At 42.3% G+C, this 14,574-nt stretch overlaps 1 protein-coding gene across 12 annotated transcripts in view; it reads right to left on the bottom strand.

The window, feature by feature from the left end:
- TESK2 (testis associated actin remodelling kinase 2) overlaps positions 1-14,574 on the bottom strand; it is a 174,474-nt gene that overhangs the window by 1,833 nt on the left and 158,067 nt on the right. For all 12 annotated transcript variants that reach the window (XM_023590630.3, XM_071217478.1, XM_058303685.2 and 9 more), the window contains 6 exons: positions 6,106-6,252; positions 2,095-2,177; positions 1,781-1,865; positions 1,435-1,518; positions 1,130-1,216; positions 124-241 (listed from right to left, as the gene is read on the bottom strand). In XM_023590630.3, the coding sequence (XP_023446398.2) occupies positions 124-241; positions 1,130-1,216; positions 1,435-1,518; positions 1,781-1,865; positions 2,095-2,177; positions 6,106-6,252 (604 nt within the window). The remainder of the gene's footprint in view (positions 1-123; positions 242-1,129; positions 1,217-1,434; positions 1,519-1,780; positions 1,866-2,094; positions 2,178-6,105; positions 6,253-14,574) is intronic.

Below are 14,574 nucleotides of genomic sequence, written 5' to 3'. Positions count from 1 at the left end.
TGTTCCATTTTCCATTATCCCCTGGTCCTCCCCCTTGCTTCTGAACTTGGAATTAAAGCCCTGGAGAAGACCCCACACCCCAAAAACCCCCCTCCTTGAAATCAGTGCTTTCTGGTGTCTTACCCTTGACAGTGGGCTGCAGCTCCCTGTCCTGTTCAAGTTCTTCCTCCTGGAGGCGACTCAGAATTTCCTCCAGGGTCTTCCCAATCTCCACAAAGGATGGGCGCAGTTTGGGGTCCATCTGTAGGCATCCACACTAGCCATTAGCCCTGTACTCCATCTCTTACCCTAAAGATGGCATTGAATCTGTTTTTTTGTTTGTTTTTTGAGGTACCATGGGCCGAGAATTGAAGCCAGGACCTCATATGTGGGAAGCTGGTGCTCAATCACTGAGCCACATCAGCTTCCCTGAGTTGGTTTTTCGTTTGTTTTGCTTTTTGTTTGTTTTTTTGTTTTTTCAGGAGACACTGGAACCTGAACCCAGGACCTCCCATGTAGGGTGCTCAACCGCTGAGCCACATTCACTCCCTTCTGACATCCTTTAAGATTCAGATTTGTAGCTAAGAGGTTTTTTCTGAAGGCCCCAGGCCATGAAAGTGACTCCTAGGGTTAAGGTCATCTCAGCCCCCTTTCTGTATGTGTCTTATTCCCTTATGTGGCTGGACCCTCCAAAAGTATCCACCATTGTTCTCTTCTTTGGGTTACTCTGCTAACATGTCTCTGAGAGCACCATCTAAACAATGCCTAGCTATCCTTGGTCAGAAGAGGTAAGTCTAGCCTTAGCACTCTATAAAGTGAAGGCTGACAAGAAACTTTCCCATGGAGCCTCAGGACATGCTGGATCCACAGTCAGAATAAAGACTAGAGCTCATCTTCACCCAAGGCAAGGAGTGGAGAGTCTAACTTGCAGGATAATACAAAACAATTTTTCTTTCCTTGGTCTGGGGCTTTGGAGATTCATGCCAGGCCCAACGAATGGGGTGGGCACCAACACAGAAAGCATGCCATCAGGCACTCATACACTGAGAATGAGACTGATTAGCAGCCTCTCCCTGTAGTCCCAATCAAGTGAAGAAAAGGGTTCAGCCAGCCTCTGAGCAAGCAAAGCCAGGGGGAAAAAGACACTCACATTACAGCAGTTGAAGGTAAGCTGCAGAAAGTCCCGGGGACAATCTCCCACCATGTGCTGGAAAGCGTCATAGTCCAGCCCGAAGTTCTGTGGATGGGTATGGGGAGGGGGGAGGAACATGAGGGGCATGGGTGGGCACAGGTCATTAATCCCCATCCAGGCCAGCTGAGAAGGAAAGGCTGGGAGCTACCCTTGAGAAACAGCCATAATCTGAGTTCCAGCCTCTCCACCCCAAGGAAAAACAGTTCTGTAGCCTAAAAACCAGTCCCATCCCAGTGGCACTGACCCCCATTTCCACAGCTCACCTCTGTGCGGGGAAGATAGTCCGGATCAGCCTGGATGCGGGCGATGATCTCACAAAGGATGATACCATAAGAGAACACGTCCGCCTGGTGGGTAATTAGACCTCAGTTTCCTTCTCAATGGGGTAAGGGTTGGAGTATCTGCTTCCCATGCCCATCATGTCCCAGGCTTGGCTCTATTTCCCTTATTTCATTCAATTCATTTATTGGGAAGCTTCCAGGTACCAGTCCTGCTCTTAGTAGGAAGGATGTATGTAGATCCTCACTCTGAACATAAAGTATGATCCTGGTTGTTTTCTGCTAAAAGTGAATTCTAAAGAGAGCTAGGTCCTGAGGTCCCCAGACTCACTTTCTCATTGTAGGGCTCATCTCGGAGAACTTCGGGTGCCATCCAGAATGGTGAGCCCACCACAGCCAACTTCTCATTCTCCTTGCTGTAGGGTAAGAAATAAGGAGAATGGGCTTGCCACTGGCTGGCATACTGGGATCTCCAACCATGGGGAATTCCTCTCCTCCCAAATGTGGGCACAGATTAGGATTGACTGATATTAGGAAGCTGAGGTTGAGCTGTAGACAAGGCCGGTTCTCTGGGGAGGAAGCTGAAGATTTCCCTTAGCCTTGGGCCCCTCCTTTGTGATCCCAGCAACCATTAGGTCTACCCACCTGATATCAGGAATCTTCTCAGCCAAGCCAAAATCAGCCACTACTGCAGAGTAACCATTCTCATCTTTCTTTATTAGGCAGTTCTAGGGTTCCCAAAGAAGAAGAGAAGACAATGTCGCTCATAAGTGGGGACCAGCCAGCCATAGAGTTATCACACACATACACATAACCTAGCCTTGTTCTCTCCTCACTCACTTCTTGCTCATTCCCTGAGTCTACACTCAGGACATCTTGTCTTCTGTTCCTTGTTGAATCATAGTCTCAGGCTGACTCTAGTGATCAGACCTGGGGTCTCTGAGACAGCCATCTGAGATGAGTTAGTCCTGGATGTTGGGTGGCTGCCTTAAAGGATTCACTTCCTGCTTCAGACACAAAAATTTATCCATAGTTGCTATGTGCTAGGCATGGTTCTAAGTGTCAGAAAACAAAATAGGAACTCTTGGAACTTACAGTCTAGTGAAGAGAAAGAGAGACTATCAAGCCCCTGGCCTGCCTTCCTCATTTTTCCTCAGACTGCAGAGACCCAAAGCCTAGGACCGACTTTGCCAGGCAATTTAGGAATAGGATAAGTGCCCAAGGCTATATTAACTTTCACTGCCCATAAGCTCACAGTCAACCTCCCTGGTATCAAAAGTTTTCTGTGATCTGGCTCCATCCAACCAGACTCTCCCATGCCCTCTATTATAGCAATGTACACATCCACATCCAAAACTGTCACAAACTTTACTTGTCAAGTCCAAACAAGCACTTTAAAATTTTGCATTTGCTGATACTGTTCCCTTCTACTTGAAATGTATCCCTTTTCTCCTTTTCACCTAAGAAAATCATATGTCTTTTAAGGCAAGCTATCTTTCTAGTCCTGACCTCTCCAGCCTCGCTCTCCTCTATCCTCATTTCAACTCCTTTAGCTCTTCTATGCCACCTTTACAATCTAGCAGAGAGGCTATGAGTTCCTTAGGGGCAGCAGATTCTGGTTTGGGCCTTCCTTCCCCTCAGTTCATGGGGAAGGCTCAGGACATGCTCTATTTCCAGAGATAGGATGAACCTAAATGACCTGTAAATAAACACAAAGCAGCAACCAGCTCTCCCCAAATAGCTGCATTCAAAATAACTACACTATTCTGGCTCAGGAGGTACCCTGCCGCAGCCCCCTTTCTCCAGAGTCAGGAGACAGCAGGAATCCTTGGCTCATAGGGACATTTCTGGGCCAAGCAAGGCTCTATTTGACTCAAACCAGACCTCCCTACTCCTCACCACCCTTGGCATCTAGTTGCTAAAGCACTGCCAAGTTACTTCTTGCCTACTAGACATCACGTACAAATCAATATCTCTCTCTGGTCTTGACTGGATCACACTATTCTTCCTTGAGCTAGAAGGAGCTTGTGATTTCTTCATATCCTTTCCTATCCTGGATCTCAGGAAGAAATACACCACCTCTGCCCTCCAAGCAGGACAGTCATTGTGCTTGTCCTGGCTTTGGCTATCCTATCTGTTCTGCTGGCTCAGCACCCCTGGCTCCCTGCCTGTGAGAAAAATGGGCCCTACGCCACCCCGTCTATTAGACAGCAAAAGCCCAGGCTATGGGGCACTAGCCTATGAGGCAGTGGCAGCTTAGAACTGTCACCCATTTCTCTCCCCTCCTCCCATTCACCAACAACTCAGGCTCCCATCTCCAAGGCCCAGTTTAAAGTTCTATTTATTATTTGCTTTATAGTCCTCCAAAACTACCCGTTAAAGACACCTTGGGAGCACCAGGTAAAGAGAAGGACATGGTCACAGAGCACAGCCCTTATCATACTGTTCTATTTCTGACCCAGCTTCACATTCGTTGAGGCCTACTGTACACATACTGCAGACCACCCATCTAGGAGAATGATTTCACAAAAGTAGCTTTTCTATGACCAGCTGAGAAATGGCTAGAGCAGGGATGTTCAGGCCCAGGCTGCCTCCAAACTAGAGTGTTAGCACTGCCCTCTTCAGGGATTCACTATAGCCAATAGCTGGACATTGGAGCCAAAGAGGAAGATGGGATATTGAAAACCTTTTCCTATCAAAAAAGCCAAACTTAAGATGTCTGCATCTGAAGTGAAGGGAAAATGGGGAGGAGTCCCAACCAAGACTAATCCCTATGGAGTTTTCCAACAAACTCCTGAGCCTACTAAAGGGATCTAGGCTAGAGAAGTTTTTGCTGGCAACACACACTTTACTTCCTTATCTACCACTCATTCCTCACTCGCTTCTGCTGAAAGTATTCTCACTGAGGATCCCAATGAGCTCCATGGCACTAAGTTCAAGAGACAAAATTAGTCCTTGTCTTAGTCTTTCTGCGTTTGACACTGCTGATTACTTCCTTTAGCATTTTTTAACATATGATTCAGGAAATGTGTTAGTACTAAGCCTGTAGAGATGAAGACAACAGTTGTGGTCATGCAGCTAACATACTAGCTATCAGAGTCTATTCCTTCTTTTTGATTCTTTTTCCTTGGTTTCTATGACGTGCATTTTTGGGTTTCCTTCTGTACCTTTGGCCACTCTCCAGATTCCAATGCAAGCTCTTCTTTCTATCCCATAATATGCTCTCAGGCTTCTATTTTGGGTTTACAGCTCTTCTTCTTGTCCTCTACTCTGAAGGCTATCTCACATTTTCTGATTATCATCTCTGATGACTCCCAAATGTATATCCTTAGCCCTCATCTTTTCACTCAAACTTCGTATTTGTACATCTAGTTTCTGGAGATCTGAATTACTCATACTGAACTTCATACATGCAAACCTGAACTCATCTTTTTCCCCAAAAACATGTAATTCTACCTGTACTTTTATGTCAGCTGATTTTTTGTTTGTTTGTTTTTCCATCCAGTTTGCTAAGCTAGAAACCTGGGGTTCATCCTAGATTTTTTACTATTATACATTTACTATTTAGCTTCTAAACATTTTTCAAATCAGTCCTTCTCCATCTCCAAAACTAATTGCCCTAGTTCAAGTCCTCAACATTCCTCCCTTGAATATCGCAGAAGTCTTCTAACTGGTCTCTGTATTTCCAGGCTTGGCCTCTATAATCTATCCTCCGCATTCCTGCCAATATGATCTTCCTAAAATGCAAATCTATTACTCTCTGTTTAGAAGCCAACAAAGACATATATTTATGTCATTTATATCAAATGTCCAGAATAATAAAATCCATAGAAACCAAAAATAAATAGGTACAATACTCTAATATCCCTCCCCTGGAAGACTTGAAATTCAACTCATGTAAAGAAATCATGTTGGATATGTTTGATGGCCTTATTGTTTCTCCCATCAATGATCAAACCGTACTATTTATATAAGCCTTGTCACAATTGTGTCCTGGGATACTTGGCCCCATGGTGCCTACCTTGTAGCCTGGCCAACTTCCTCTAAAAGCAACTCTTTTCTAACCTGGTCACACAGCAATGTGAGCAACAAGAGAACAGCTGATGCCAAAGAAGAACTGGCAGGATGGCAGAAACTCAATCACACAGAAAGAAAATGGGTCAGTACATTATGGCCCTCAAAACCTGCACTCAAGTGACTAAAAATCACTGAACTCTTACTCCTCCTCTAAGCTATGAGTGACTTCCCAGAAGCCATGGAGACAGTACTAAAAGACAGGCCCCCACACCACTTAACTGCTGCCACTCCTACAAGGCAAGAATCCCTTACTCCTCCTCGTGATACTGCTCCTGCAACACACATTCAGGAGGCTGAAGTCAAAGGTAAAGGCTCTCATGATGTACATGTTACCTGGCTTCAGACTTAAAGGAATCTGCTCTGAGCTGAGATAGGCTTTTTATTTATTTACTTTTTGATAGGCTTTTTAAGGACTAGCTAAACGGAGTAATGAGTTGTGTTCTCCGTGATTAGATATAAAATCTTTAAGAGATCACCATCATTTCTAAACTCATTAATGGTTGGTCTCTTAACCCAACTTTGTTGGTAAGAGAGAAAGACAGTGTCTCTCAAAGAGTTGTGAAAGTAAAGCCTTCATACCTTAGATGTGAGGTCCCGATGGAAAATGCCTTTGAAGTGAAGGTAGCTGAGGCCCACTGCTATGTCATAAGCCAGTTTCACTCTCACCGTCCAGGGCAAATGCAGGTTACTGTCTAGCAACTGTTCCAGATTGCCAGAGTTGATGTACTGCAAAATATAAGGAAAACCCAGCTACCATTTTTCAGAAATGTTTATACTAGTGGTGAAGCTACAAGAGAGTAAACACCTAGAAGACAGGGACTGTATATACATTAAGTTACCAAGGGCTTTTCCTGAATCCAGGCACAATGATGCCCGTTTGAGGAAATTACAATGTAGTAAGAGTTATAGACAAATAATATCATGTGGTAAATGCTAAAAAGTAAGTATGTATAGGTAGCACAGCACCATGCAGTGCAGAGGATAAAGATACTCAGTCTGGGGAAGCGGACTTGGCCCAGTGGTTAGGGCGTCTGTCTACCACATGGGAGGTCCGCGGTTCAAACCCCGGGCCTCCTTGACCCATATGGAGCTGGTCCATGTGTAGCGCTGATGCGCACAAGGAGTGCCGTGCCTCACAGGGGTGTCCCCTGCGTAGGGGAGCCCGACGCGCAAGGACTGCGCCCCGGTAAGGAGAGCCGCCCAGCATGAAAGAAAGTGCAGCCTGCCTAGGAATGGTGCTGCACACATGGAGAGCTGACACAACAAGATGACGCAACAAAAAGAAACACAGATTCCCGTGCCGCTGACAACAACAGAAGTGGACAAAGAAGAAGACGCAGCAAATAGACAAAGAAGAACATTCTAAAAAGGCAATAACCAACAGTATCAAATAAGGTCAAGTAAGATGAGCTTGAAAAGTGCCCACTGATTTTTTGTATTCTTTAATTCAACATTTGTGGAGTCCTTCTCCACAAATCTGGAGATCCAAGCAAGTGGGAGTAGTTGATGCCAAGGGAAGACTTTTCCAGGGTATGTCTTATGTTGCCATGTTGATAATGTCACTCTTATATCAGTGATTTTTATCCTTTTTTTCTATTCTAATATTGATTGACTATAATATTTTCCCCAAGAGATTCTTTAACTGTATACTACTAGTTTTTTATTGATCACATTCCATTATCGTTCAGTTCAAAACACTTCATCATTTCCTTTAAGCCCTTTGGTAATTGAGAAATGCCTAATTTTCCAACATATTAGGACTTAAGAGTTATCATTGTTATCATTTTGTGATTGCTCTTTTTTTAAAATATTTATTTTTAATTTATTTCTCTCCTCCCCACCCCTCAACCCACCCCCCGTTGTCTGCTTTCTGTGTCCATTCGCTGTGTGTTCTTTTGTGTCTGCCTGCATTCTTGTCAGAGGCACCAGTTATCTGTGTCTCTTTTTGTTGCATCAACTTGCTGTGTCAGCTCTTCGTGTGTGCAGCACCACTCCAGGACAGGCTGCGCTTTTTTTGCACAGGTTGGCTCTCCTTGCAGGGTGCACTCCTTGTGCGTTTGGCTCCCCTACGTGGGGGACACCCCTGCGTGGCATGGCACTCCTTGCGCACATCAGCACTGCATGTGGGCCAGTTCACCACATGGGTCAGGAGGCCCTGGGTTTGAACGCTGGACCTCCCATATGGTAGGCAGACGCTCTATTAGTTGAGCCAAATCCACTTCCCTTGTGATTGCTTTTTAACCTAATTCCAAGGCTCAGAAAACATACATAACTTCCTTGAAATTTATTGAAACTTACTTTATGGCCCAGAATTTAGCTGAACTTTTTGTCTCTGCAAATATTGGAAATTCTAGGATATTATCTCAATTAATCCAAATTTATAATCATGTCGTTTAAGTCTTCTATATGTCCTGATTTTTTTTTGTCTGTGTGTTCTATGAGTTACCGAGAGAAATATATTCTAATATCCTATTATCATCATGGCTTTATTGATTACTTTGAATTCTGTCATTTTGTGGCTTTGTGTTTGAAGATATGTTATTAGGTTTATATACTTTTTTTTCTTTTTTAAAAGATTCATTTATTTATTTAATTCCCCCCCCCCCCCGTTGCCTGTTCTCTGTGTCTCTTTGCTGTGTCTTGTTTCTTTGTCCGCTTCTGTTGTCGTCAGCTGCATGGGAAGTGTGGGCGGCACCATTCCTGGGCAGACTGCACTTTCTTTCGCGCTGGGCGGCTCTCCTTATGGGGTGCACTCCTTGCGCATAGGGGAACACCCCTGCGTGGCAGGGCACTCCTTGCGCGCATCAGCACTGCACATGGGCCAGCTCCACACGGGTCAAAGAGGCCCGGGGTTTGAACCGCTGACCTCCCATGTGGTAGACAGATGCCCTAACCACTGGGCCAAGTCCGTTTCCCGGTTTATATACTTTAGAATGCTTAAATCTTCTAGGTGAATTAAAACTTCTGTAAGTAGAAAACATTTTTTTTTTAAGTGCCCACTGGATTTACAATTAGGAAATCACTGGCAACTGGCAAAAGCAATTTCAGTTAAGTGATAAGACAAGAGTAAGAAAGAAGTGAATGAGGAGAGAATGGGAGTAAGTAGGACTATGGAGAAACTATGTGAAGAAATACACATACCCATGAAGGGCTTTTCTACTTTTTTAAGAAGAGAGGATAAACATATTAATATATAAATGAGAATAAAGATAGCAGCTACTGTTTATATAGTGCTTATTTTGTGCCAGGTACTATTTAAGCATTTTTACATGTATTATCTCATTTTATTTGTACAATAACCCCATGAAGTAAGTATGTTTTTATTCTAATTTTACATATGAAGAAAGTGAGGCATTTAGAGGTTGAGCAACCTGTTCAAGGTTACCCAATTAGTAAATAGGTGGAGGAGTTAGGATTCAAACCCAGGTAGTCTGGCTCCAGAGTCCATGGTCTTTAATGCTATATTACATTGGAGAGTTAGGTCCACAGAATCTGAGTCTTAGCGCTTCAAACAGCGTAAGAGCTCAAACTTTTGCCAAATGGATTAGTGAATTTACTCAAACCTTAACGTGATGGATTATCGCCCTATGCCTGCCAAGGGAGAAAAGGGGGCAGATTTCTCTAAGCACTAATCCCTTAATACTTATTTTTGGATGAACTGAATTTACAAAGGATCAGGGAACCTAACTGGATAGCAGGCAAGAGGTCTGAATTATAGTCCAGTTCTGTCTCTTAATAGCCATGTAACTTTGAACACACCAACAAACAAAGCTATCCTTCGGTTTTCTCATCAACAAAGTAGCTATAGATAATCCCTAATTCACATAACTCACAATGTTACTACGAGAATCTAATAAAAATATTTGAAAATGCTTAGAAAAAAATGAAGTGCTACATTATCTGAGATTTTCAGAGGTAATATAAGCACTACAAAGAACCAAGTGGGGGCAGCACCATGCAACATTTCAAGTCCTTGAAGGAGGCAGATCAGGATGGCAAGGCAGAAAGAAGGGCTAAAAATACACTTTTTAACTTCTCAGAAGAGTAACCTGTAGATCTGCTTCATCCTGCTAGATAATACATCGTGGAAAATGTGAAAATAAGGTAAAATAGTGGCATTCATACAGCACCTCTTTTTTTTTTTTCCCTACTCTAGCTGAATCTGTCCAAGGTTCATATCTGAGGTGCCCATTTGTAAAAAGAAACTGAGCTTGTGACTGCCAAGCTACTTGGGGGCACTGAAGCTGACATCTAATCATGCATGCAAATTTGACTCTATGAGAGTCAAAGTTCTGAAGAGGGGTAGTTTGCATCTTTGGCTTACTGACAGTGAGACTTGGAAAATTTGTCTTTGGGAGTCACTCAGGTTTCCCAAATGAGAGCCAGGCAGAAGAGACAGACACAAAGCACTCTGTGGGCCAAGTGAGGTCATGACTTTTGGTTCTGTTCAGAAAAGCATATGTTTATTACTTAGTGGAGCAATGTCTTAAAGGCCAGAGAAATCCATAGATGAAGCCAAACGGTGGGGAGCAGAGAAAAAGGGTGATTCTAAGTGAAGAATCATACTGGCTGGCAAGCTTTGGCTTTTCCAGACAACATGAAGAAAGCACAAATGAGGACCAGAGAAGGAAACCAAATGGAGTCTATTTTTATAACCCATTTTTCTTGCCTGCCTTTGATGAATATATTGGTGGGGCTGATAAGCTTCTGGCCCCTCAAAAACCACAACTTCTTGATGCCTCAAGGCCTCTATATATATGGGAAAAGGAAGTTTGAGATCTGCCAAAAAGGAAGATTTCTGAGTTGCTACACACTCTATGTGCCCATTAGCTGGAATGTTCACTTCCCCATAAGCAACTCCCAGTGCAGACTCAGCTGGTGTGCCCTCTGAACAAATCCCTCTGTGGAAAGCAGAGGCAAAAGTAGCTGTACTAGCATATTTGGCTTTCCCCATGGGGATAACAGCAGCTTTGCTTTCATTTTCTTCCAGGCCACTCTTTCCTGCTGCCCTACAAAACAACCGAAGGCACTGACAATACATTTAAATAACTTAGTAGATAAGTTTTAACATTTAAATTGTTTGTTTTAAACTTTCAAGTTCAGAAGCTATAATATCAGTCAATCAAATGTGTTGTAGGTACTTCATTACCTCTTAATGACTATTTCCCAATTTTATCTATATCTCCTCGTGGTCTAATAAAAATATAATGAAATATTACGAGTTTCTTACATTTCATTAGTGTTTGATACTTGATATTACTTAACCCTTTTCCTAGAAGGTACCCAATAATAAATGTGTGTTTATAACTAAACAATACTAAAATAAACTTTTATTAGTAAAAATACAAGAAATATCATATGAAATATCCTTTTAAAAAATGGCCAAAGGAACAGATAAATGGACAAAAGTTTTCCACTCAGGGATATCAATTCAGGTTATTTCTACAAATGTTTATTGAGTCCCTTAATCTCTTTACTGCTACTCCCACATGAAAAATGGGATTGTCTATCTATGTCAACACTATATCCGCAAATATTTAAAACAGTGCCTAGAATTTAGTAAATGTGGGTATATAAAGATGGAAAAAAAACCAGTTCTTCCCTTAAATAAGTCTAGTGAGAGACACATGGGTAATGAATAATACAAAAAATGTTACAGCAGAGGTAAATACTGGGTGTATGAAAGTAGAGACCAATTATGCCTGGGGAGTTTGAAAGGTTTCAAAGAAGTAACTTCTGTGTTGGTTTCTAAAGGGTGAGAGTTGTCTAGGGTGAAGAGTATAAGCCCTTCCCACGTGTCCCCTATAGGTTCTGGTGGATACTAACTCAGGCACAGACACACAAACATGTTCACACAGAGGAGATTCTGAAACAGCATTAGGCAATACTCCCTGAGGTAAATCTCTCCCTAAGGTCATACTTACTACACCCAGGACTCTTCCCAATCCTTGCTGTCTACTGTAACTAAGCAAGTTACAGTTATAACCAGTCAGAAGAATTAGAAAAAATGGTAGCTTTTTTTAAACTTAGACTTACTAATATCTTACTAATATATGCAACCAAACAAGCATCTCTCTGAATAGTGTTCAAAGGCACTCAGAAGGGTTCCAAGGAAAACACCAACTATAAGAATTATTATTTTTTTAAAAAACCAACCGACCTAGAGCTAGGGCATTTACTAAGGTGGATAAAGTTCTGCCATCCAGTTACAAGAGATAGTTTGTTGCTGCCTAACTATCAGGGTTGTGCTGAGGAAGACAGATCCATCTATCCATCCATCCACCCAAACACTAGAAACCTACTACGTGAAAACACAAAGATAAACAGCATCAATCTCTGCCCTTAGTTCACAGTCTATAAGGAGAAACAAACATATAATCAGCTAGCAAGTTTTTTCACACAGAAGAACATGATCAGATATGCTACATAGAAATATAATTCCAACAATAATATAAAACTGTATGGTAAGGCCAGGAACGGAATTTGGGAAAAAAGTTCAGAGGTTTCTGGAATCATCTAGATGGCCTGAATAAGACAATGGCAACAAGAATGTTAAAAAGAGTAATATCTGAGAGACATCTCAGCAGTGAGATCAATAAGGTTTGGCGTTTGATCAAAAGCATGGAGTAATTAAAAGAGATCAGGTTTATAAAGTATATCCAGCATGATGCTTAACTCATAGTATAAAAATTTATTCTTACCATTATCACTCTTAACATCATCACTACTCCCCTGGTTTACTCCATTAGCTTTCTAACTTGTCTTCTTGTCCCCATCTTGTATCTTGAACAGACTTCCAAACAATTTTCCATAATATAGCCAAGATGATCCTTCTGAAAGGCCAGCCTGAAGCCTCTTCCCTGCTAAAATTATTCAGTGATACCATATTACTCTTAGGATAAAATCCACTATCTTTAGCATGGCATATAAAGCCTTTATAAAAGTCTGAATCCTGCTCACTTGCACATTTGTATACATTGCTGGTCCCTTTGCTTTGAACATACCTTGCCCAGTATAGGGCTGGCTAATATTCACTCATTGTTGACGATTTATTAATAATTCCATTTCATAGAAGCCCATAGGCAGGACTGTGGGTAAGAAAGACTTCTAATGCAAAAGAAACAAAAAGATTAAGAAAGTGCAAAACAAAGTGCACAGATGGCCCAGTTATTCCCTTTTTTTTTTTGCTGCATAAGGCATAACTAGGGGAGAAAGCTAAAACTAAAAGTTAAGATGGAGAGTAGGGTGTAGTGGTGAATTCCATAGACCCCAGAAGCAGATAGACTGTCTAGGACTGAATGCTACCTCTGGCTACCTAACCTGGGTGGTTACTAAATTTCTTTAACCTTCATTTGTAAAACGGGAATAATAATAGTATCTAACATAGAGTTGTTATGAAGATGAATACGTTGATATACGTAGAATGCTTAGAAAAACATCAACTTGGGAAGTGGACTTGGCCCAGCGGTTAGGGCGTCTGTCTACCACATGGGAGGCCCGCGGTTCAAACCCCGGGCTTCCTTGACCCGTGTGGAGCTGGCCTATGCGCAGTGCTGATGCACGCAAGGAGTGCCGTGCCACGCAGGGGTGACTCTGCGCTGGGGAGCCCCACGTGCAAGGAGTGTTCCCCATAAAGGAAAGCCACCCAGCACGAAAGAAAGTGCAGCCTGCCCAGGAATGGCACCTCCCACACAGAGAGCTGACACAACAAGATGACACAACAAAAAGAAACACAGATTCCCGTGCCGCTGAAACCAACAGAAGCAGACAAAGAAGACGCAGCAAATAGACACAGAGAACAGACAACTGGGGGTGGGGGGAAGGGAGAGAAATAAATAAATAAATAAATCTTAAAAAAAAAAAGAAAAACATCAACTTTCTCAATGTATACCAGTTGCTATTATTATTTATTATTATTATTATTAATGTAGAAGTTCTGGAATACCAACATGAAGCATCTATAGTTAGTTTGGCAGACCACAGGGGACCACTGAAGGTATTTAGGTAAAGGTATAATGTGACCAAACTGCATTTTAGGAGAAAGAATTGGTCAAAGACTACACCAGGTTGTGGTCACCCTGCCACCAGGCCAACCAGTCAAGTCTCATCAAGACCAGGTAATGCTTCAGAAGGAGAGAGAAGCAAATTTGGGAGCCGACTAGATCCAGCTTCATTCAATATTACTAGCAGTTATTTGAAAACAACAGAACCAACCAGGCATTACTTAAACTGATAAACCATGAGTGAGAAGGAGAGCAGTTCCAGGGGGAAGCCACAATTGTGAAGAAGTTGTCCAGTTTTCTGTTCTAAAAAATCCAGCACAGAGAATCAACAGTGTGGGACCATCAGTCCATACCAGAGAGCTGCATCCTCAGCATGGCTGTGGGCTAGCTCAAGGCCAATAAAGATCCCATCATAGAGTTCTACCAGATATTCCTATTAAAGAACAATGATACTTGGGTCTGTACCAACGACTTGTTTGGTTTGCCATGCACAACTTCAACTGACTTCCTCCCAGCCAGGCACTCATGTTTCTTCCTCTTTCCTCTTCCTAATACTATCCACACTCCTCCAGATGCTCCAAATATCATAAACAGGACTGCAGTGGGAATATGCACAATGTGCTATTCATGGTTTTTGGATGCTAAACTAGTTGCATGTGGCAGGAGAAGTTTGGTTGTACCAGTGCATGCCTTGGAAAGACCTAAGCAAAAAGTTGTCTCTTTTTTATTGTTTTATTCTACTGACAGTTGCTCTAGTAACCCAAAGAAGTGAAGAAAGCAGCCCCCTTACCACCCAGATGTTGACTTATTCAGATGTTTCAATGCCTCATTCTATAGTAAAACCATGGAATTTTTCTTAAAACAAAACAAACTGTGTTTTAGGAAGTTCACCCTGGTAGCAGGATAAAGGAAGAACAGGAGGCAGAAAGACAGGTTTGGAAGGTACTGCAATAGTCCAGATGAGAAGTGACCAAACACCTGACTTAGAGTGCTTTTTTTAAAAATCCTTTTTTTTAAAGATACAAAAATCACACAGAATGTTACA

This window comes from Dasypus novemcinctus, chromosome 9, assembly GCF_030445035.2.
Source record: "Dasypus novemcinctus isolate mDasNov1 chromosome 9, mDasNov1.1.hap2, whole genome shotgun sequence".
Lineage (NCBI taxonomy): Eukaryota > Metazoa > Chordata > Mammalia > Cingulata > Dasypodidae > Dasypus > Dasypus novemcinctus.
Note: the sequence above shows the minus strand (reverse complement) of the source record. Positions and strands in the feature narration are given on the sequence as shown.